Source organism: Leptopilina heterotoma, unplaced genomic scaffold, assembly GCF_015476425.1.
Source record: "Leptopilina heterotoma isolate Lh14 unplaced genomic scaffold, ASM1547642v1 Lhet_108, whole genome shotgun sequence".
NCBI lineage: Eukaryota > Metazoa > Arthropoda > Insecta > Hymenoptera > Figitidae > Leptopilina > Leptopilina heterotoma.
In genome coordinates this window covers 1,112,535-1,135,729 of record NW_025110825.1, presented here as the reverse complement: position 1 = coordinate 1,135,729, position 23,195 = coordinate 1,112,535, and the positions used below count along the sequence as shown (strand labels likewise).

At 21.9% G+C, this 23,195-nt stretch overlaps 2 protein-coding genes across 4 annotated transcripts in view; one reads left to right on the top strand and one right to left on the bottom strand.

Annotated features, from left to right (window-relative positions):
• Positions 1 to 23,195, top strand: part of LOC122503049 (retinal homeobox protein Rx1-like) — a 279,214-nt gene that overhangs the window by 45,498 nt on the left and 210,521 nt on the right. The window contains exon 2 of the mRNA XM_043613476.1: positions 36 to 87. The gene's annotated coding sequence lies outside the window, so the exon portion shown is untranslated. The remainder of the gene's footprint in view (positions 1 to 35; positions 88 to 23,195) is intronic.
• The window catches only part of LOC122503026 (homeobox protein orthopedia-like), a 69,375-nt gene that overhangs the window by 41,452 nt on the left and 4,728 nt on the right, over positions 1 to 23,195 (bottom strand). For 2 of the 3 annotated variants that reach the window (XM_043613424.1, XM_043613439.1), the window contains exons 2-3: positions 13,833 to 13,970; positions 13,309 to 13,502 (exon numbers count right to left, since the gene is read on the bottom strand). In XM_043613424.1, coding sequence (XP_043469359.1) covers positions 13,309 to 13,502; positions 13,833 to 13,970 — 332 coding nt within the window. The remainder of the gene's footprint in view (positions 1 to 13,308; positions 13,503 to 13,832; positions 13,971 to 23,195) is intronic. The other variant, XM_043613431.1, reaches the window with a different exon arrangement.

The window sequence follows — 23,195 nt, the reverse complement described above, 5'->3', positions numbered from 1 at the left end:
TAATATTAATATAATTGGTAATATTTATGTTGCAGGTATTTCATCAAATTGACTGGACGAGAATTTTATAGCGAAGATGATGTGCACGTAAGTCTATAATTTTTATGAGAAACGATAAATTAAAGTAAAAACGATATGTGGGTGTGTGTGTGTGGTAAAAGGTTGATTTAATTCGGAGGATAGTGTGATTTAGATGGCAATGACGTAATGCCATTTCTCAGAACAAAACCCAATAGTGAACTGTGCTTATAGGCGCAATACCCCCTTGGAAAACATTGACTGGTTTGTCCCAGAGGAATGAGTGAATGACACTACTAGCGCCCGCCATTCATTCTTCTCCCATGGGATACCTTTTGAAAGCAATACTTTGGCACCCACTGCAGCAATAAACACACTTCACCCAAACCCATATGTGACTTTTGCTCCAAAAGGATTTGCGACAGATTTTTCCATCTTTCTCTTCAATGGAATGGTAAAATCTAATACTTTGCCCTTTTGACACTTTAGCGCGCAATGATATATAAAGTGGAGCATTTCGAGTGGGGAGAATATATTTATAGAATCTTTCATTTTAATTGTCGTTTGTTTTATTATTTTTAGTTTTTTTTTGGGGGGAAATGGTTATAGACATCACAGTAAATCGTGAGGTATTAAAAAGTGCATATTAAAAAATAAAAACTTCAAATAATATAAAAGAAAATTCAATTAAACTTTTTCAAAAAAATTAATTTCAAAATTCAATTATTTCTAAAAATTCACTCTATATTGCTTTTAGTATTCAATTATAATCTAAAATTTTAACTGAAATTCATTTTTATGAAATGAAAATCAATTTTTATTAGAAAATTCTACAAAAATTTAATTATTTAAATGTAAAAGTAAATAATTTATTGAATAATTGAATATTTCTCAAAATTCAATTCTCATAAAGAATCTTAGTAACAAATTTTTAAATAATTAAATTCTTTTGTCGAATTTTATTAAAACTTGCATTGAACATAATTACTTTTTTCAAGGAATTCAATTATAATTGTATGAAAAATAATTGAAACGCTGCGATGAGTTTTATTATTAGTAAAAATAATTGAATTCTTAAGAAGAATTTTATTACTCTTGAAAATAATTGAATTTCTGCAATAATTTGTAACTTCTCTAAAAATAAATTTTTTTCTAGTGTTTTGAACTAAAATTCTTCAATAAATCCGTTATTTTTAATAATTTTTAAAAAAGTTCTTTGAGAATTTTCAAATTCATTCGTTTACAATTCAATTTTACAAAATTTCAATTATTCGGAAATTCTGCTATTAAATATTATATTAAAAAATAAAAACTTGAAATAATTTTAATAAAAATCCTAATTAAACTTTTAAAAAGAATTAATTCTACAGAATGGTTTGTCAAAAATATAAAAAATTAAGAATTTCAATGATTTTAGTTTGAAACTTTTTCAAAATTTAATTATTTCTAAAAATCCATGTTATAATGCTGTTAATATTTAATTATAGGATCTAAAATTTTAACTGAAATTCATTTTTAAAACCATTTTTATTAGTAAATTCTACGAGAATTCAATTATTTTAAATACAAATAAAATGAAAATAAATAATTTATTAATTTCATGTTTCTTGAAATTAAATTCTCATAAAAAATGTTATCAACAAATTTTTTAAATCATTAAATTCTTTGGACGAATTTTAATAAAATTTACAAGAATAATTAAATTTTTCGAGGAATTCGATTAAAATTGCATTAAAAATAATTGAAATTCTGCAATGAGTTTTATTATTTATAAAAATAATTGAATTCCTAAAAGAATTTTATTATTTATAAAAATAATTGAATCTCTGTAAAAATGTTATTATTTATGAAAATAATTGAATTATTGGGAAGTAATTTATAAAAAAATTTGTAAATAATTGAATTCCTGTAAAAAATTTTATTATTAGTAAAAATAATTGAATTCTAAAGAAGAATTTTATTACTCTAGAAAATAATTGAATTTCTGCAATAATTTGTAACTTCTCTAAAATTAAATTTTTTTCTAGTGTTTTTAACTAAAATTCTTCAATAAATCCGTTATTTTTTAATAATTTTTAAAAAAGTTCTTTAAAAATTTTTAAATTCATTCGTTTACAATTCAATTTTACAAAATTTCAATTATTCGGAAATTCTGCTATTAAATATTATATTGAAAAATAAAAACTTGAAATAATTTTAATAAAAATCCTAATTAAACTTTTAAAAAGATTTAATTCTACAGAATGGTTTGTCAAAAATATGAAAAATTAAGAATTTCAATGATTTTAGTTTGAAACTTTTTCAAAATTTAATTATTTCTAAAAATCCACGTTCTGAAATTCATTTTTAAAACCATTTTTGTTAGTAAATTCTACGAGAAATCAATTATTTAAATGCAAAAATAAGTAATTTATTATTAATTTCATATTTCTTGAAATTAAATTCTCATAAAAAATTTTATCAATAAATTTTTAAATCATTAGGATATTCTTTGGACGATTTTTAATGAAATTTTTCAGAATAATCACATTTTTCGAGGAATTCGATTAAAATTGCATTAAAAATAATTGAAATTCTGCAATGAGTTTTATTATTTATGAAAATAATTGAATAGTTGCAAAGAATTTTATTATTTATAAAAATAATTGAATTTCTGTATAAACGTTAATATTTATGAAAATAATTGAATTATTGCGAAGAAATTTATAAAAAAAAATTGGTAAATAATTGAATTCCTGTAAAAATTTTTATTATTTATGAAAATAATTGAATGTTTGCGTAGAATGTTATTCAATTTTTTTTTAATAATGGAATTGTTTTGGAAAACTTTATTGAAATAGTAGATATTGAAAATCATTGAATTTTAGAAAACTTTTGAAAATAATTGAAATTTTGAGAAGAATTTGATTAAAATTTTGTAAAATAATTGAATATCAGAGAAGAATTTTATTATTTACAAAGAGAATTGAAATTTTGACGAAATTTTTTTTAAATTTTTGAACACAATTGAATTTAGTAACTATGTTACTAAGTTAGTTAGTAAGTTAGTAACTAAGTACGTAACTAACTAACTTACTTACTTACTTAACTTACTTACTTCTCCCTGGAGAAGCTAAAATCGTTGAATTTTTACAAATCGTTGACTTTGGTGTTTTATTTGAATTAAAATTTCATTCATAGTTAAAAATAACACCAAAATAGATTATTTTAATCCTTTCTGGTGTTAATTAAATCCTAGAGGGATTAAACTGTTGCAGATTATTTGAATCCATTCTGGTGTTATTTTAACACCTCACGTTTTACTGTGACTGTAAGTCCTTAAAAAAAAATTGCTCACACAGGATTGATCGTCTCTTTTCAAAAGTACCATACAGTACAAAAAAGGTTATTTAAATTTTTAAAGAGCGCAAAAAAAGAGGAGAAGGAAAAATACCGAAACGAGAGATAGAAAGAACAAAGGACAATCCCAATCGGTTTATTGATATTACACGCTTGGGTATCTTCTTTCTTATTGAACGGTCGGATATTTCATTACCTATTTCAATGAAATTAATTGGCTGCACTCGATGTTCCAAATAAAACTCAATCACGCCAATCGAGCCACGAGACAAAAGCTTTTTTCTCTCCTCTCTGATACACGTGATGCAAAAAGCTCTATTTTTAGAAAACCACCCACACACACACATGGAATAAAAAAAATTCGTGTATCGGCATTTGGCGATTTTAATTACGTATATTTTAATCCACCAGGAGACATTTTCTGTTTTCACTGGACGAAATGAACTTTATTAATCTGTGAGTGGCCGGGAGAGAAAAGAGAGAGAGTGTACAGCCGATTTAAATTTAATCGTAATGAAGAGCCGATTAAAATTGCAATCGTCCACGGAATAGAACCCATTGCGCCGGCAGTTAATGTCCGCTAACAGGCATTTAAGTTAACTGCCCCAGGTAACTGCTCGTTTCTAGGCTGAAGGGTCCTTTCGATTACTACTGCCGGAATTTTATGGGAAACGACCTATAATGTCGATGGATCCGACTCCCGACAACGACTACACTACGACGACGACGACGATGACGACGACGACTTTATAAAATCGAGACCAAAAATCCGAGATTCTATATCCCCTACTGTAAAACCTTATGCCCAATTCTTTAGCGTTAAATTCACACACGAATGACAATGATATTTTTCTTTCTTTTTATTTTAGTCTACAATTTTCTGCATCGCAAAACGAAAAGTTGATTCTTCTAATTGAAAAAAATATTCATGGACAATTACGTTTGTACTTATTTTTTTTTAAATTGTGTATTTACTTTTTATTAATATTATTTATTATTATTATTATTATTATTATTATTATTATTATTATTATTATTATTATTATTATTATTATTATTATTATTATTATTATTATTATTATTATTATTATTATTATTATTATTTTATTAACTATTTTGATTCATTTTTTGTCTTAATTTGAAATCCTTAGAAAAACTGTGATAGATTTTAAAATAGTTTTTAGAACCACTGTTAACTTGAAAATATATTTCTGACAAATATTTCTTTTAAAATTTTTTATTATTATTAAATAAATAAAAAACTAAAGTAAATTAGTTTTTTAAGAACTATCATAAAATTATTACTTATAAATTATTTAATGAATAATTTTACTTAAATATTTCAAAATTAATTGAATTTAAAGAGAATAAAATGTAAATAAAAAATAAATAATTATAAATATAAAATAAAAAAATAATAAAATAAACAAAAACATGAAATAACTTAATTTTTAAAGAACTATCATAAAATTATTACTTATAAATTATTTAATGAATAATTTTACTTAAATATTTCAAAATTAATTGAATTTAAAAAGAATTGCATTTACAATTTTCATAAATAAATCAGCTTTAAAAGGTTAAAATATTAAAATTTTATAAAATTTCAAATAATTATGTCTATTTTTGAATAAATTTAATTATAAATTTTAAAGAACTTGAGTTTTTGAAAAATTTTAATAATTAAAATTCTTCTGACATTAGTTAAATTTTTTAATATGTATTTAATTAATTATTAAAAGCAATAGATTTATAGAAAATTTCAATTATTTTCAATAGTAATAAAATTCTTCTTCTCAAATATTCAATTATATTCAAAAATTTTAAAAAATTCTTGTTAGAATGTCAATTTTCTTTATAAATAATAAAATTCTTCTCAAAAATTCAATTATTTTCAAAAATTTTCCTCAATTTGATGAATTTTAATATCTACTATTTTAATTAAATTTTCAAAAAGAATTCAAATATTAAATAAAAATTCTCATAACATTCTAAGCAAACATTTAATTATTTTCATAATTAATAAATTTTTTTTACAGAAATTTACCTATTTTCTTTTAATTTCTCCGAAATTAAATTATTTTCAAAAAGTTGAATAAAATTTTTGAAAAATTTCAATTATTTTTAAAAATTTTCCTTAATTTAAAGATTTTTAATATCTACTATTTTAATAAAATTTTCCAAAAGAATTCAATGATTTAAAAACAATTTTCATATAATTCTAAGTAAACGTTTTTTTTTATAAATAATAATTTTTTTTTACAAAAATTCAATTATTTTCGTTTAATTTCTCCGAAATTAAATTATTTTCGAAAAGTTTAATAAAAGTCTTGCCAAAATTTCAATTATTTAAAAACAATTTTCATAAAATTCTATGCAAACATTTAATTATTTTCACAAAGAATAAAAATTTCACAGAAATTCAATTAATTACAAATTTTTTATAAATTTCTTCGCAATAATGCAATTATTTTCATAAATAATAAATTTGTTTTTAGGAATTCAATTATTTTTATATTTATTTGAATAAAACTTATCGCAGAATTTCAATTATTTTTGGTACAATTTTGATCGAATTCCTCGAAAAATGTAATTATTCTTAAAAATTTTATTCAAATTCGTCGAAAGAATTCAATTATTTAAAAATTTGTTGTTTTGAGTATCTAATTATTTTTAGATTGAATCAAAATATTTTTTAGGGTCAGGGAAAAAGGTCAAAATTTGTTCCGGAATTCGGGGAAAACAGAATTAAATTTTTGTGGCAACCCTGAAGATTAATAAAATTTACCTCGGACGTAGTAAAATTTATTCTGAAAATAGTAAAAATTAACAGAAATTCGCAGAAATTCCAAACAGTTTAGATTTTACTTTGTAAACAGTAAAAGTTACTTTATATTTTTTGTCGTGTAGTCACAATTTTTTTTAGTTTCGATTTTCAGCAGCAGCCCAAGAATAAAAATAATAAAAATGTAGTTCACATAATCAGAATCTAAAGTATACACTGAAAAAAATTTATTTGATTCAATTAAAGCGATTACTTGACTGTTATCAATTAAATATTTAATTAAATCAAATAATATTAATTGGAGCCAATTAAATATTTAATTAAATCAAATAATATTAATTGGAGTCAATTAAATATTTAATTAAATCAAATAATATTAATTGCAGTCAATTAAATATTTATTTAAATCAAATAATATGAATTGGAGTCAATTAAATATTTATTTAAATCAAATAATATTAATTGGAGTCAATTAAATATTTACTTGAATCAAATACTAAAATTATTGATTCAAATACCATTTAATTGACTCTAATAAATATTATTTGATTCAAATAAATATTTAATTGATAATAGTCAAGTAATCGTTTATTTGAATCAAATAAATTTGTGTTCAGTGTATAGTGTAAAAATAATAAATAAATAAAATTTTGATAAATAGAAAAAAATTTCTTTTCCCAATGTAAATTTGTTTATTTCGCACTTTCGTTCTCAGGAAAAAATTCATGTGCTTGAATTTTAATTTTTACTAGCACGAGAAAAATGTTATATATGAAAATAAATGTTACATTCTCTCATCATTTTTGGACTCGAGGAATCGTTGTAGATTTCATGAAATCGTGCAAATTTGATAAAGAATGAAAATTGCATTTTTTAAAAGGGTTCATCTCTCTGTCTCTCTCTCTCTCTTTTTCTGTTGTGATTGCAGTTGTGAGTGTGTGAGTACCTCCGAAATATTCACGGTATAGTTATATTCTATTGAGATTGTTCGCCGCCATAGCGTGCGGGTATAAAGACGAGGGAATCTTTGGTAGCGCGCCACGGATATGACGCTCGATAGCGACGCGGGCTGATAAAGCGCCGGCGCTGGCGCCGCCGCCTTCCTTCGCAACCCATTGGTTGCAGATTTCCTATCAGAGAACCCCCTCAACGTTTGTGAGACACTCGTCGTTACCCTGGAAACCTGCCAACGGCTTCCTGGCGTTTCTACCTTCGCTCCGTCCTTCCATCCATCCATTTCTGCTTTTTCTTTTTCTTTCTTTTTGTTTCTTTTTTTCGCTCCCTTCTCTCTTTCAAAAACCTCTCTGTTGCTCTCTGTCCTCTCTCTTTACTCTCTTTTTCTCTCTTTTTCTCTCTCTCTCTCTCTCTTTCTGTCACTCTTTTTCTTTTTTGTCCTAGCATGCAGTAACGAACTTGAAAGCTCATTTCTCTAAAATTTCTGTCTATCTCCAAAATTTATTTAATGAAGATTCCTTCTTTCAATTTTCCAGTATTACTTTTTTACTATTGAAGTTTTAAGTTTGCTATTGGAATTTGAATTCTGCTGTTAAAATTTCAAATTTGCTATTTGATTTGCAATTTTTTCCTATTGCAATTTCAAGTTTACTATTGAATTTTCAAAATTACTGTTACAATTTCAAGTTTTCTATTGCAATTTTTATTTTACTATTGCAATTTCAAATTTTAATGTTGCAGTTTTAAGTTTGCTATTGCTTTTTAATATTTCCTGTTGCAATTTCTATATTTTACAATTTATTATTACAATCTCAAGTTTGATATTCCAATTTAAAGTTTGCTATTGCAATTTAAAGTTTTCTACAGGGTTTTCATGTTTATTGTTACATTTTTCAAGTTTATTGATACAATTTTAAGTTTTATATTGCAATTTAAAATTTTCATTTGGATTTTCAAATTTATTTCTGCAATTTCAAGTTTGCTATTTGGATTTTCAAGAATACTGTTATTAATTTCAAATTTTCGATTGCAATTTTTATTTTACTACAGCAATTTTAATTTTACTATTGCAGTTTCAAGTTTAATATTGCAATTTAAAGTTTTATATAGAATTTTCAAGTTTATTGTTGCAATTTTAAATTTGCTATTGGATTTTCAAGATAACTGTTACACTTTAATGATTTCCATTGCATTTTTTATTTTGCTATTGCACTTACAAGTTTGCTATTTGATTGTAATATTTTCTGTTGCAATTTCCAGTATGCTGTTGCAATTTATATTTTTTATTATTGCAATTTCAAGTTTTCTATTGGATTTTCAAGTTTATTGTTGCAATTTCAAGTTTGCTATTGGATTTTCAAGAATACTGTTATTAATTTCAAATTTTCGATTGCAATTTTTATTTTACTACAGCAATTTTAATTTTACTATTGCAGTTTCAAGTTTAATATTGCAATTTAAAGTTTTATATAGAATTTTCAAATTTATTGTTGCAATTTTAAATTTGCTATTGAATTTTCAAGATAACTGTTTTCTATTGCATTTTTTATTTTGCTATTGCAGTTTCAAGTTTGCTATTTGATTGTAATATTTTCTGTTGCAATTTCCAATATGCTGTTGCAATTTATATTTTTTATTATTGCAATTTCAAGTTTTCTATTGGATTTTCAAAGTTTATTGTTGCAATTTCAAGTTTGCTATTTGACTTTAATGTTTACTGTTGCAATTTTAAGGATAGTGTTGCAATCTCTATATTTTAGTATTGCAGTTTAATGTTTTCAAATGCAATTTAAAATTTTAAATTACAGTTTAAAGTTTGCCATTGTATTTTTAAGTTTATTGTTGCAATTTCAAGTTTTCTATTGCAATTTCCATTTTATTATCGCAGTTTCAAGTTTGCTATTGGATTTTAATATCTCCTGTGGCAATTTGTATATTTAATTATTGCAGTTTCAAATCATCATTAGGATTTTAAAGTTTATTGTTGCAGTTTCAAATGTGCTATTGGATTTTAATGTCTACAATTGCAGTTTCAAGTTTGCTATTTGATTTGCAAGTTTACTTTTCAAATTTTAAGCATGCTGTTGCAATTTCATTATTTTATTTTTGCAGTTCTAAGTTATCTATTAGATTTTTAAGTTTATTGTAGCAGTTTCAAATTTTTTATTGCAATTTTAAATTTTTTATTACAGTTTAATGTTTGACATTGTATTTTCAAGTTTACTGCTGCAGTTTCAAGTTTTCTATTGCAATTTTTATTTTATTATTGCATTTTCAAGTTTTCTATTGCAATTTATATTTTATTATTACAATTTCAAGTTTTGTATTACAATTTCTGTTTTACTGTTGCAATTTCAAGTTTTTTATTGCAATTTCTATTTTACTATTGCAGTTTCAAGTTTGCTATTGTATTTTCAAATTTATTGTTGCAATTTCAAGTTTTCTATCGACTTTTAATGATTAATGTTGCAATTTCAAGTATGATGTTACAATTTCTATATTTTATTAGTGCAGTTTCAAGTTTTTTTATTACAATTTTAAATTTTCTATTGCAGTTTAAAGGTTGCCTTTGGATTTTCAAGTTTTTTGTTGCACTCTCAAGTTTTCTATTGCAATTTCCATTTTATTATCGCAGTTTCAATTTGTCTATTGCATTTTCTATTTTATCATTGCAGTTTCAAGTTTTCTATTGCAATTTCTATTTTAGTATTGCAGTTTCAAGTTTTCTAGTGCAATTTCTATTTTACTATTGCAATTTCAATTTTACTACTACGATTTCTGTTGTCATGGTAACCGAAACTATTAATTTATACTGAAGAATAAATTAAAACTATGAAATAAAATACATTTACTTCTATTAATAATAATTATTATTTGTTCCTTAAATTTGAAACAGAATAATTAAAACAATTTATTTTTCATTTCTAATTTAGTGTAAGTTTTTTAAAGACATTAATATTATAAATTGTTTGTATGTTAATAATTCTTCTATATTGAAAAAATTATCTCTTTTTGGTAACGTAGAATGTTTATTTCTCTAAAATTTGGAATTTAAACAGTGGCTGAAAACTGGTTCCTGGAAAATTAAATCAAAACCCTCATCATAATTTTACAACCTTCTCTAATTTAAAAACCCTGTTAGACTTCTCAGTTGTAAGTCACAAATTTGCTTTTATTTTTTTTTCTACTTCTATTCTTTTTCCCTTTTTTTCTTTCAACTTTATTTCTCTTTTCATTTTCTTCCTCTTTTGATCTTATTCTTATTGCGGAAAGTTCTCTTTTCTTTATAGATTTAGTATTTTTATTCTGTTTATTTATTTTTTTTTTATTAAATTAGATTAAATTAAAATTAAATTTAAAAAAATTAATAACCAGAAACTGTCTCTCAAATTCAAAAAATTCTATAAAAGATTTTTAAAAATACTAGAAAAGTATTGCAAAAGATTGTAAACATTTTTTTTGCATTGTATAATATAATAATTATATTATTATTGCAATAAGAAGTAATAAACTCTTTATTGCATAATAATAATAATTGAAAAATAATTTTGTAATAATACGATTAGTGCTAATTTTGGAAACCGTCGAAATTTGATATAAAAATTTAAATTCCACTTTCATCATATATGGTTTTAATCGTAATCTTCATTACTTGAATCGCAATCTTCATTAACAGCTCTTCTATTTGATTATTTCTTATTTGATCTAATAATCAAAGATGAATTTTCTTTTATAAATAAAACATTATCCGTTTATGGAAAATTGAAAAATCTACTTTCATTCTTGATTATCTTTTCACTTTTTCTTCGGAAATTATTAAAGCAATAATTTTTGAACTCTTGTCTTTTTTGACATTTATATCAACGAGACAAATTTTTAAGAATAGTTTTGGAAAATTGTTTTTTCTTTAATAGACTGTCTTTTATTTTTTAAAATGTCTATTATTATGTGGTGATTATGCTTATTTGTTCTGGATGGTAAAAATAACTGTTAAACTGTATAAACTGTTAAATTGTATAATTTTCGTCGATTTTCAAAAGAAAGATAATAAGATTTAGTTTTTTATTATCCATTTGTCTTTATTTCACTTTGTTTAATTTTTTTTATTCAACTGAAAATTTTTTATCTTTACTGCGATACAATTATTGATAATTAATTCGAAAATATTTTTACACTTTAGAGAAAATATTTTTATGTAATTAAACATTCAAAAATGACGTTTTATTTTGTCAGCATTAAAATTATTTTATTTATTATTTTCATAATTAGTTTAGTAATAATTGGTACAATAATTATTTCAAAGTATTTTCATAATTACTTTGGTAATAATTATTACAATAATTATTTCAAATTGTATATTCATAATTACTTTAATAATAATTATTACAATAATTATTTCAAATTATTTTAATAATTACTTTTGTGTTGATTATTCCAATAATTATTTCGAATTATTTCCATAATTATTTTAATAATTTATTTTGAAAATTAGCCAAAAAACTAAAAATAACAAATTTGATTGTAAATTATAAAATGTAGATTGTAAATTTTGTTTTTTGTTTTTTCATGAACAATTGTGAGAGTTAGGAGGGAAAAATGTTGATTTCCGTTAAATTGAGGTTTTTCCCAAGTCTTTATATTATATATTTGTCAACTGAAATATAACTGGCATACATATAAGCTGTTTGATATGCAGTCGGTGCGCGGCTTGACTGACGCTTGAAGTTGCGAATAAAAATTTTATGAAATTCTATTAGCCACAGTTTTCGTCGACGTTTTGCCGAGAAGCTGCAAAAAGCCTTTCATGAATGAGTCACGAGGGAGCCAAAAAATACGTACATAAAATAGCAATGTTTTAAATTTTCCCTCTTTTTATTATATTTATATATACTGTGTGAGTGATTTTTAATTTATTATTATATATTTCTAAAAATATATTCATTTTCATTCTTTTTTATCTCATTCGTCATATTATTATTCATTTTGTCCTTTCATTATCACTTTGATGGAAATTTACGTTTTAATTTGAATTTTTTATTTTCTCTCAGTTCAAGTTTTATTGAAAATATTTTTTTATATTTATTTCAAAGTTTTTTAATTCATTCTTTTGATTTTTTTTTAGTTTTATTTTTTAATTATTTTATTTTTATTTATTTTTCACCCGTAAGTAGGTTTTATTAACTTTTTTTCATTCAGTTCCTTTTTCGAACTATATTAATTGTTAATATTTAATTTTTTTATTGTTTTCTTTTTATTTTATTACTTTCTTATTATTCTTTTTCATTTCTTTTCTTTTTTCTTTTCCTTCCTTCTTTCTTTCTTTCTTACTTTTATTTCCTTTTTATTTTCTTATTATTTTCATTTCATTTCTTTTTTCTTTCTTTTCTTTCTTTCTTTCTTTCATTTCTGCTTTATTTCCTTTTAATTTTCTTATTATTTTCTTGTGCTTTCTTTATTTTGTCGATCAGCAATTTTTTAATTAAATGCGTTCGCTTTGTTTTTTGTTTAAAAGAAAGTAAAAAATTTTTTGGAGTTAATTAACTTTTATAGTTGAATTTTATATTATTAAGGGGAGAGAACAGAGAGAGAGAGAGAGAGAGAGAGAGGACAGGAATTCCCTCAAAGGAAGGACTTAGAAACTCAAACTCTGATTATAATCCGAAAAGCCAGACTAAACCTTTGTAACTGATTCCAAAGCGTCTTTGATATGTATCCGTTTGGAATTTATTAATTTTTAATACCGGCAATTATTATTTTAATTTTACAATAAAAAATTATTGTTCAAAGAATTGTTCAGAATTTTTAACGATTTAGATCGAAAAAAAATTCTGTCTGTCAGAAAAAAATTTTATTTGTCAGACAAAAATTCTATTTAGCAGAAAAAATTCTATTTAGAAGAAATAAAATTCTATCAGAAAAAATCCTATTTTTTAAGAAATAAAATTCTATCGGTCAGGGAAAATTCTATTTGACAGAATAAAAATTCCATTTGTCGAAAATAAATCCTTTTTCACAGAAATAAAATTTTGGCACGAATAAAATTTCTATTTGTATCAAAACAAAAGTTTCGAGCCAATTGAGAAATAAATTATTTCCCTGAAATTAATTTTGTTTAAATTGAAAAAAGTATTGAGAATAAGAAAGTGGTAAACGTTATAATTGTGTTAAAAATTTTTTTTTTTAATAATTGTTCTTTAAAGTCATCCACTTACTTGTACTCTACTTTCCGTGAGGCCGATCCTCATGGCAATTTCTTCTCTAAGAAAAATGTCAGGGTAATGCGTTTTACTAAAACACCTTTCCAATTCGTTTAGCTGGGCCGGCGTAAATCGTGTCCGATGTCGTTTTTGTTTTGTGGGTTTATCGTCACACATAGACGACCCAGTACCTGAAAATAATGAATTTTCTAATATCAAAGTTAAATATCTATTCATTTTTTTTTCTTTTTTCACAAATTATACAAGGAAAAAAAATTTATCCGAAACAACAAATTTTTATTAAATATCGAAATTTTTAATTGAAATAACTAACAATTTCGCTAATATAGTAAAATTTTCAGCTATTCGAGATACAATTTTCTTTCCGTGTCGAATATTGAAAAATAATATAAAAAAATAATATTTATAATTATAAATTTAATTTATGCATTAATAATTTAAAATTGTAATTTTTCGATAAATTATTTTTTTAAAACTGTAATTCCTAGTGAACTGTACGAATTTTCTTTTTCACTCACCTGAACCAGGCATCGTCATAATTAATTCCTGATGAAGCGTTAATCCTCCGCCGGCAGAAAGACCTCCTAAATTCACGCCCAGGACACCGTCTAATTTCTCGTGTCTCTTAATGTCCTGTGCATGAAGGTCTTTTGCACCTGAATTGAGAGGGAAAAAAAAGGGAAATTAAAAGCAGAATATATTTTTATTCTTATATATCTTCTATATGTCAGTATTATATTTATATTTCAATTAATTTCTGTCTACTCAATACGAATGGAAATAACTCGACATTTTTATTTTTATACACACTATATCAAAGTCCTTTTTTCCAATTCTCCGCAGTTGAATTTTTATATTTAAAAATGTGATTAAATAACTAAAGAACGATACGTAAGTAAATATATAATTAAATAAATTTTTAACTAGTTTTTTTTTTTAGTTTTCACTTATTGTCTACTAACTTGAATTAGTGAAATAATGAAATAATAAAACAAATAAATTAATAAATTACTAATTTCTTTATGTTAATTAATAAATTAACAAATAAAAACTAAAATATAATAATTTTATTTATTTTATTTATGTTTCGAGCCCCAGCAGAGTTAGTCTCACATTTTTTCATAGCTTTAAATTTATTTTTCAATAATAATTTTACTTATGTAGTTTAAAATTAATTGAATTTTCAAAGAGTTGCGTTTACAATTTACATAAATAGATAAATATTGAAATTTTATAAAATTTCAATTTTCAATGAATTTCATTAAAAATTTTATGAAATTTCAATTTTCAATGAATTTTATTAGAAATTTTATAAAATTTCAATTTTCAATGAATTTCATTAAAAATTTTAAAGATTACTTAGGTTTTTAAAAATTTTAACTGAATTTTGGAAAAATTAGAAATGATTGCATAAATTCAATTATTTTCAGAAGTAATCAAATTCTTTTCCAAAAATCAATTATTTTTAAAATTTTTAATAAAATTCTTGGCAAAATTCAATTTTTAAAAAATTTTTAATATTTATGGCAAAATTTCAATTATATTTTTAAAAATTTTTCTCAATTTTATATAAATTCTATTATTTACAAAATTCTTTATGAGAATTCAATTTTAAAAAATAGGGATTTAATTATTCAATAAATTATTTATTTTTGCATTTAAATAATATTGAATTCTCGTAGAATTTTCTAATAAAAATAGAATTAAAAATGAATATCAGTTAAAATTTAAAATTTGAATATTTATTGTTTAAATTATTCAAATATTCAAATAATATTTGAATATTAAAAGCATTACAGCATAAATTTCAAGAAATAATTGAATTTTGAAAAGGTTTCAAATTAAATTCTTTCAAAATCTTAATTTTTCATACTTTTAACCAACAATTCTGTAGAATTACAATTATTTTTAAAAATTTTAATTGAATTTTGGAAAAATTCTAAATGATTGCATAAATTCAATTATATTTTCCAAAGTTATCAAATTCTATTCCAAAATGCAATTATTTAAAAATTTTTTTAATAAAATTCTTGGCAAAATTCAATTTTTTAATAAAATTTATGTCAAAATTTCAATTATTTCCAAAAAATTTTCCTCAATTTCATATTAATTCTATTATTTACAAAATTCTTTATGAGAATTCTTTAAAAATCTTAATTTTTCATACTTATAACCAACAATTCTGTAGAATTAATTATTTTGAAAAAGTTTAATTGAATTTTTTTCTGAAATTATTTTAAGTGTTTATTTTTTAATACGTATTCAATTCAAGAATTTCTGAATAATTGAAATTTCGTAAAATATTCCTATTATATAAAATAATGATCTTATCACTCGGTTATCTTTAATTTATTATAAGTTATTGTTTTTTGAAAAAGGTTTGAATTTGAATAATTTGAAGATCTTGATTCCTGTGGAAAAATAATAATAATTAAATGTTTATTTAAAAAACAAGTTATTGATGTTTTCGAATAATTTTACAATCATTTTTAACAAATAGAAATTTTGTAAATATTTTTTTCCAAAATAAATTAAAAATTTCTTAAACAAAATTTAATTTACAAAATTTTTTTTATGTAAAACTTGTATTTTGTTTATGAATTGTTATTGAAGAGCAGAAAATGTGCACAATATTTTCTACTTTCTGATTTTAATTTTCAAACAATTTTTTAATTTTTTTCTTTAGAAAAAAAGGAAAAAATAGCTGCATTATTTCAATTTCTCAAAGAATTAAGTTTTTCATATTAAAAAACGTTTGTTACAAAATACTAATCTTTTTAGAAACAAAGAAATAATGAATAATAACATTAAATCATATTTTTAGAGTAATAATAATATTTTTGAATTATTTAAAAAATAAAGATAATGTTATTAAATTAAAAAATGGTAAAAAAAATAAAGAATAAAAAAAAATTTGCTAAAATATTAAATATTTATTTATTTATTAAATTTAAAATATTTGCTACAAATATTTTCCTGACATTTGACCTGGAAAAAAACTAAATAAAACCCCTTTAATTTGTAGAGAAATTGTTCGTTTTTAAAAGCCAAGTTCCAATGAATATAAAAATGGACCAAGAGTCTGTGATGAAACGTGAGAAATTGAATCTTTAAAAATACAGTTTTGTGGAGTTGGAAGCACACATTTCTTAAAAGTGTATGTATATTTAAATAGTATTTAATTTAGATACAAAACTAACAATTACGAAAGACGTTGGGGTTCATTAAAAAATCACTTTGGACTTTTTGGTTTCTTTTTTCTTTCTTTATTTATTTTTTTTTTTTTTTGATGGCATATTTTGTCCCCCTTTCTTTTCTTTCTTTCGATATTCTTTTTCTTAACTCTTTTTTTTCTTCATGTTCTGGGTATACTTTAAATTTGTATAGTGTATAGTAGCAGAAGCCAGTTGACTGGTGGCGAAGGGGGTGGTATGGTTCACTTAGCACAAAGGTGTGAGAATCGTCACGACCTCCGCTTCTAGGCGAAGTAATACACACATACATGTAAACTCAAAGTTTCATGTGTGAACATATATATATAGATATAGAAACTTGTACAAAAAATATCAAAGCAAAGAAAAAGACAGGGACACGGACAAGAAAAAAAAAGTGCCAAGAAACTCCCACATATTTTTTATTTTTTGCTTTTTACATTGCAACTTCCAAATGCATATATTATAAACCACCTTTTAGTATTTTTCTAACAAAGAATGGTTATTTATATCGAAAAATTATCTCAGGGGATAAAAGAATTTTGAACTATTTGAAACAAAATATTTTACTTTCAGAAAAAAATTTCTTTCATACAATTTTTTTGTTCTGACTGTTAAAATTTATTTTCTATATGTATATTTAAAGGAATAAAGTTCAAGAATATTAGGAATATTAAGTTAATTAGTTTTAAAAATATTTATTAGTGCATATTAAAAAAATTCAGTTCCAGGTTGTCTACTAACCGGAAAACAGACGGGAATTTAATTTTACCGGGAAAAAATGTGAATAAACCGGGAAATTTTATGCCAAACCAGAAATTTTTTAACCAAATTAAAAAAAGTTTTATTATTTTAATTTGTGTTTAAAAAATCGCTTTTTATTTCAATTTTTATAGATATTTCTTTATTCTTTAAATTTGAATTAGTTAAAAATAATTAATTTGATAGTAAAAAATCAGTCACTGATTCAAATATAGTATGTAAATAAATTTTAAAAAAAATTATCGATAGAAAAATTATTAATAAAAATTTTGTGAAATTCAACTGGAAATAATTAAATTTGTTAAAGAATTTCATTAAAAACTTTTTAAAAAATCAAATTTTCGAAATATTTTAATTTAAAAATTTGATAAATAATTGAATTTTATAAAGAGTCACATTCTAATGTATTCATATTTCTTAGTGCGAAGATTAATAATTGAAATTTTTATTAGTCAATTTAAAAAAAGATATATACTTACAATTTTTTAATGAAATTGAATTTTCGCAAAGTTTGTTTTCGAAAATTCTGAAAAATAAGATTTTTGAAATTTTTCAATTCTGTTGCTTCAAGATAATTAAATTTTTATAACCAAATAATTGAAATTTTTAAAATAATTGAAATTTCTTTACATTCTATTAAAAATAATTGAATTCTTTTAAAGAATTTTATTTAAATTTTTCGAAAATAATCAAGGAAAGTTAAGTCACCGTAATTATAATTTTATATTTAAAAATTTCTTCGAGAAAATTTTTTTCATAAATAGTAAAACTCATTGCAGAATTTCAATTATTTTTAATGTAATTTTAATCGAACTTCTTGAAAAATGTAATTATTCTTAAAAATTTTATTAAAATTCGTCGATAGAATTCAATTATTTCTAGAAACTGTAAAAAAAAATTCTTCTCAAGAATTCAATTATTTTCATAAATAGCAAAATTCTTCACATTTACTAAATTCTTTTGAATATTATTTTAAAAAAACATTCTTTACAAGAATTCAATTATTTTCATAAATTTCCATAAAATTCTTCGCAGAAATTCAATTATATGTTTAAAAATTATTTTAAATTCTTTTCAAAATTTTAATTATCTTTATAAATAATTAAATTGTTCTCCACAATTCAATTATTTTCAAAAATTTTAATAAAATTCTACGCAAACATTTAATTATTTTTATAAATAAATAACATTCATTGGAAGGATTCAATTACTTTTATAAATAGTAAAATTCTTTTCAGAAATTTAATTATTATCAATATAATTTTAATAAAATTAAATAATAAAATTTTCAATCACAATTATAAACAGACAAGTTTATTTTAAAAAACTGAAAAACTTCTTTATTTTATTCAATTATTTTTCGAATTTTCAATTAAAATTATTAAAAAAATATTAATTTCGAAAAATTTTTAAAAACTCGTCAAAAAAATTTAATTATTCATAAAAACTCTAATAAAAATTTTTGAAGCCATTTGTAGATTTATTTTGATGTTCGAAATCAAATAAATTTAAATTTGATAAAAAAAAAGCCGGGAAAAATTAAGACAAAGTCGGGAAAAAACCGGAAATTTTGTTGAACGAAAATAGTAGACACACTGAGTTCAGAAACATCAAAAGTATAAAAACTTTTCAGTTCAGGAATATCCAAGATATTTAGTTCAGGAATATAAAAAATATTCCATTCAGAAATATAAAAAATGAGCAGTTCAAGAATATTAAAAGCAATAAATGTAGAAATTTTAAAAATATTTAGGTAATAAATTTTCAAAACATTTAGTTTTTTAATATCAAAAGTATTTAAATTAGAAATATCAAAAATGTCCAAAATATTTAGTTTTGAAATATGAAAAATATTCAATTCAAGAACTGAATATTAAAAATATGAAGCTAACTGATTTTAAAATCTTTCAGTTTTTGTGAATAACAAAAATAAATATTCAATTTAAGATAATCAAAAATATTTTATTCCAAAAATATAAAAAATAGTCAGTTCAGGAATATGAAAAAAAATAAGTTCATGAATATTAGAAATATAGAAGATACATTGAAAATATTAAGTTAATTAGTTTTAGAAATATGCAAATTAGTAAATAACAAAAGTATTCAATTTAAAAATATGAAAAGTATTTTGTTCAAAAATATTCAGTTCTGGAATATCGAAAGCAATAGGTTCAGGAATATTTAAAGTATTAATTGCAAAAACATTTAAAATATTATTAAAGTAAATAATTTAAAAAATAATTTTAAAATTTTAAAAATTTAGTGAATATCTAAAATATTCAATTTAGAAATAATAAAAATATTCAGTTAATGATTATGAAAAAAAATAAGTTCTGGAATATTTAAAATATTAATTGCGGGAACATTAAGAAGTATTAAAATAAATAATGTTAAAAATTAATATTAAAAGTATTCAATTTGGGAATAATAAAAATATTTCGTTCAAAAGTATTAAGAATATTAAGTAGCATTAAAATAAATAATGTTAAAAATTAATATTAAAAGTATTCAATTTAGGAATAGGTACTAAAACTATTTCGTTCAAAAATATTAAAAATATTCTGTTTAGGAATAAAAACAATATTAAATTCAAGATATAAAAAAATATTAAGTTAATGAATTTTAAAAATATTCATACAATTTAAAATATCAAATGTTCTGTTAATAATATAAATATTGAAGTTAATTAATTGATTTATTATTTAAGTTAATTGAAAATATTAAAAATACAAGTTCATGAATTGTAAAAATAGCAAAAATGCAAGTTCGTGAATTGCGAAAATAGAAAATTACTGAACCAGGTTTGATCATTTAAAGAAATTAATAATTGTTTTACTTAAAAAAATACTCAGAAAAAGTAAATTCTAATTCGATGAGGGTTATAAAGTCATGAACGCATTTTTAAGATAAAAATCGGTACTTCTTTTTTAAGTGTTAAAATTTTTATTATATCTTTTAAGTTGTAATAAAAAAATGAACATTCTAAGAATAGAAGTTTTTTGAGAAGAAAAGAGAAAAGAAAAGGGGGAAAAAAAATATTATGTTTGTCTATGGTAAATATTGAGAACATCATATACACCGTTTCTCTAGTAGTTCTAAACGACGATTAACGACCATTTCACAAGAGAATAAAAGATCATAAACAACTCGGAATCAAGTTGCTTTTTTTTCCAAACTCTTTGTTGAAATGTATATACATTTCATACCTTTAGACAAATAAAAAAAATAGTGATACCTATAATATCTTCTATTATATAAAATAAAAGGACCACCATGTTATACTCTCGAAATTTCACTCAATGGCGCTCTCTCGCTCTCTTCAACTATTGAATGAAATTTTACGACTCGTATATATATATGTGTGTGTGTGTGATGTACAGTTTAATTTTTTACGAGTCATCGAAATAGCTTTATTTGAAAATTTATTGATGTTATCGCGCGGAATTTATGAGTTGATATTTTCACAATGAACGTAAATCGTTTTGTACATTCCTTTGTGATATTAAATCGAATTATTATTTTCCCCCTCCCACTCTCTCACACACACTTTTCTTTTTTTGCTTGCTTGCTAATGTAATTAATGAGAAAAATTGGCGTGTGCGAGGTTAAAAAGAAAATAATGAAAAATATTGATGCGGTGAAAAATAATAAGGATGAAAATGCGACAATTTTTCGTTTTGTGTGTGAAAATATTATCGTTGAGCACCTGATTGTGTGGTGGGCGCGCATATTATTTCTATAATGGTTTGCATATTGTGAGCGTACAGTTTTCATGGATCGTTCATTTTTGTTAATGCCTGAAAAGATAATCGCTCATTACGAGAGTCGTTATTTCAACGATTCCTAAATAATCTGATTTTAGGAGGAATAAATAAAATGATACTCGCGGTTCAATTGTAACATGATTGCAACGATTAATTAGCATTAAAATAAAATTATTTCGCATTTATTATCCACGATATAGTATAATGATGGAAAAAATGCAATAAACGTAGTGAACTCTTTACTTTGTAATATGTTGTTTGAAGCAAAATATTTTTTAAACTATAATAAACATTTTTTATTAAAAAATTTTTATAAAGAATTTTAATTAATAATTATGCTACAATTTTATGCATGAAAAAAAGCTTTACTCCGGAACAATGATAATTGTTTTTTTGAAACAGCAAAAGTTTTAAATGAAATTAGAGCAAAAAATATAGTACAAAAATTTTTTAGTTATTCAATTCAATTAGTCATGAATATTATTCAATCCAATTAGAATTGAAGATTATTAGATCAAAATGCAATTCAATATTATTCAATTCAATTACAATTGAAGATTATTTAATCAAAAAATTGATTATTATTCAATTGAATTACAATTGAAGATTATTCAATCAAAAAATGGATTCTTATTCAATTCAATTACAATTGAAGATTATTCAATCAAAAAATGGATTATTATTCAATTCAATTACAATTGAAGATTATTCAATAAAAAAATGGATTATTATTCAATTCAATTACAATTGAAGATTATCCAATCAAAAAATGGATTATTATTCAATTGAATTACAATTGAAGATTATTCAATCAATAAATGGATTATTATTCAATTCAATTACAATTGAAGATTTCTTAATCCAATTTAAATTGAATATTGTTCAATTCAACAGCAACTGAATATTGTACAATTCTACTACAATTGAACATTGTTTAATTAAATTAAAATTGATAATTATTCAATCAAGTTACAATTGAAGATTTTTTAATAAAATTATAATTGAAAATTGTTCAATTCTACAACAATTGAACATTGTTTAATTAAATTCTATTGAATATTATTTAATTCGACAATAATTGAAGATTATTTAATCCAATTACGATTGAAGATTTCTTAATCCAATTATAATTGAATTTTGTTTTATTCTACAACAATTGAACATTGTTTAATTCAATTCTAATGAATATTATTCAATTCAACCACAATTTTAGATTATTTAATCCAATTAGAATTGAATATTATTCAATTAGAATTAGAATTGAATATTATTCAATTCAATTACAATTGAAGATTTCTTATTCCAATTATAATTAAATATTATTCAATTCTAATTCAATTGAACATTTTTTAATTAAATTCTATTGAACTATTAGTTAATTAAATTACAATTGAAGATTATTCAAATAAAAAATTGATTATGATTCAATCAAATTAAAATTGAAGATTTCTTAATCCAATTAGAATTGGAAATTTGTCAATTCTACAACAGTTCAACATTGTTTAATTCAATTCTATTAAATATTATTCAATTTAACAACAAATGGAGATTATTTAATCCAATTACGATTGGAGATTTCTTAATCCAATTATAATTGAAAATTGTTCAATTTTACTACAATTGAACATTGTTTAATTAAATTTTAATGAATATTATTCAATTCAACCACAATTTTAGATTATTTAATCCAATTAGAATTGAATATAATTCAACTATATAACAAAACAATTAAATATTGTTCAATTAAATGCAAATAAGTATTATTTGATTCAATTACAATTGTATGATATTCAATTCAATTACAATTGTTCATTATTCAATTTAATTGAAATTGAATATTGTTTAATTCTACTACAGTTATTGTTTAATTTAATATATTTTGTTTAATTTAACTACAGTTTAGTATATTTAATTTTAAAAACAATTTTGTTTTTAAATTAAATTTTGTTTACATAATTCAATTCTAATGAATATTATTTAATTCAACAAGAATTGAAGATTATTTAATCCAATTAAAATGGAATATTATTCAATTATATTACAAAACAATTAATCTTCAATTGAATTCAAATGAATATTATTCAATTCAATTACAATTGTATGATATTTGATTCAATTACAATTGTATGATATTCTATTCAAT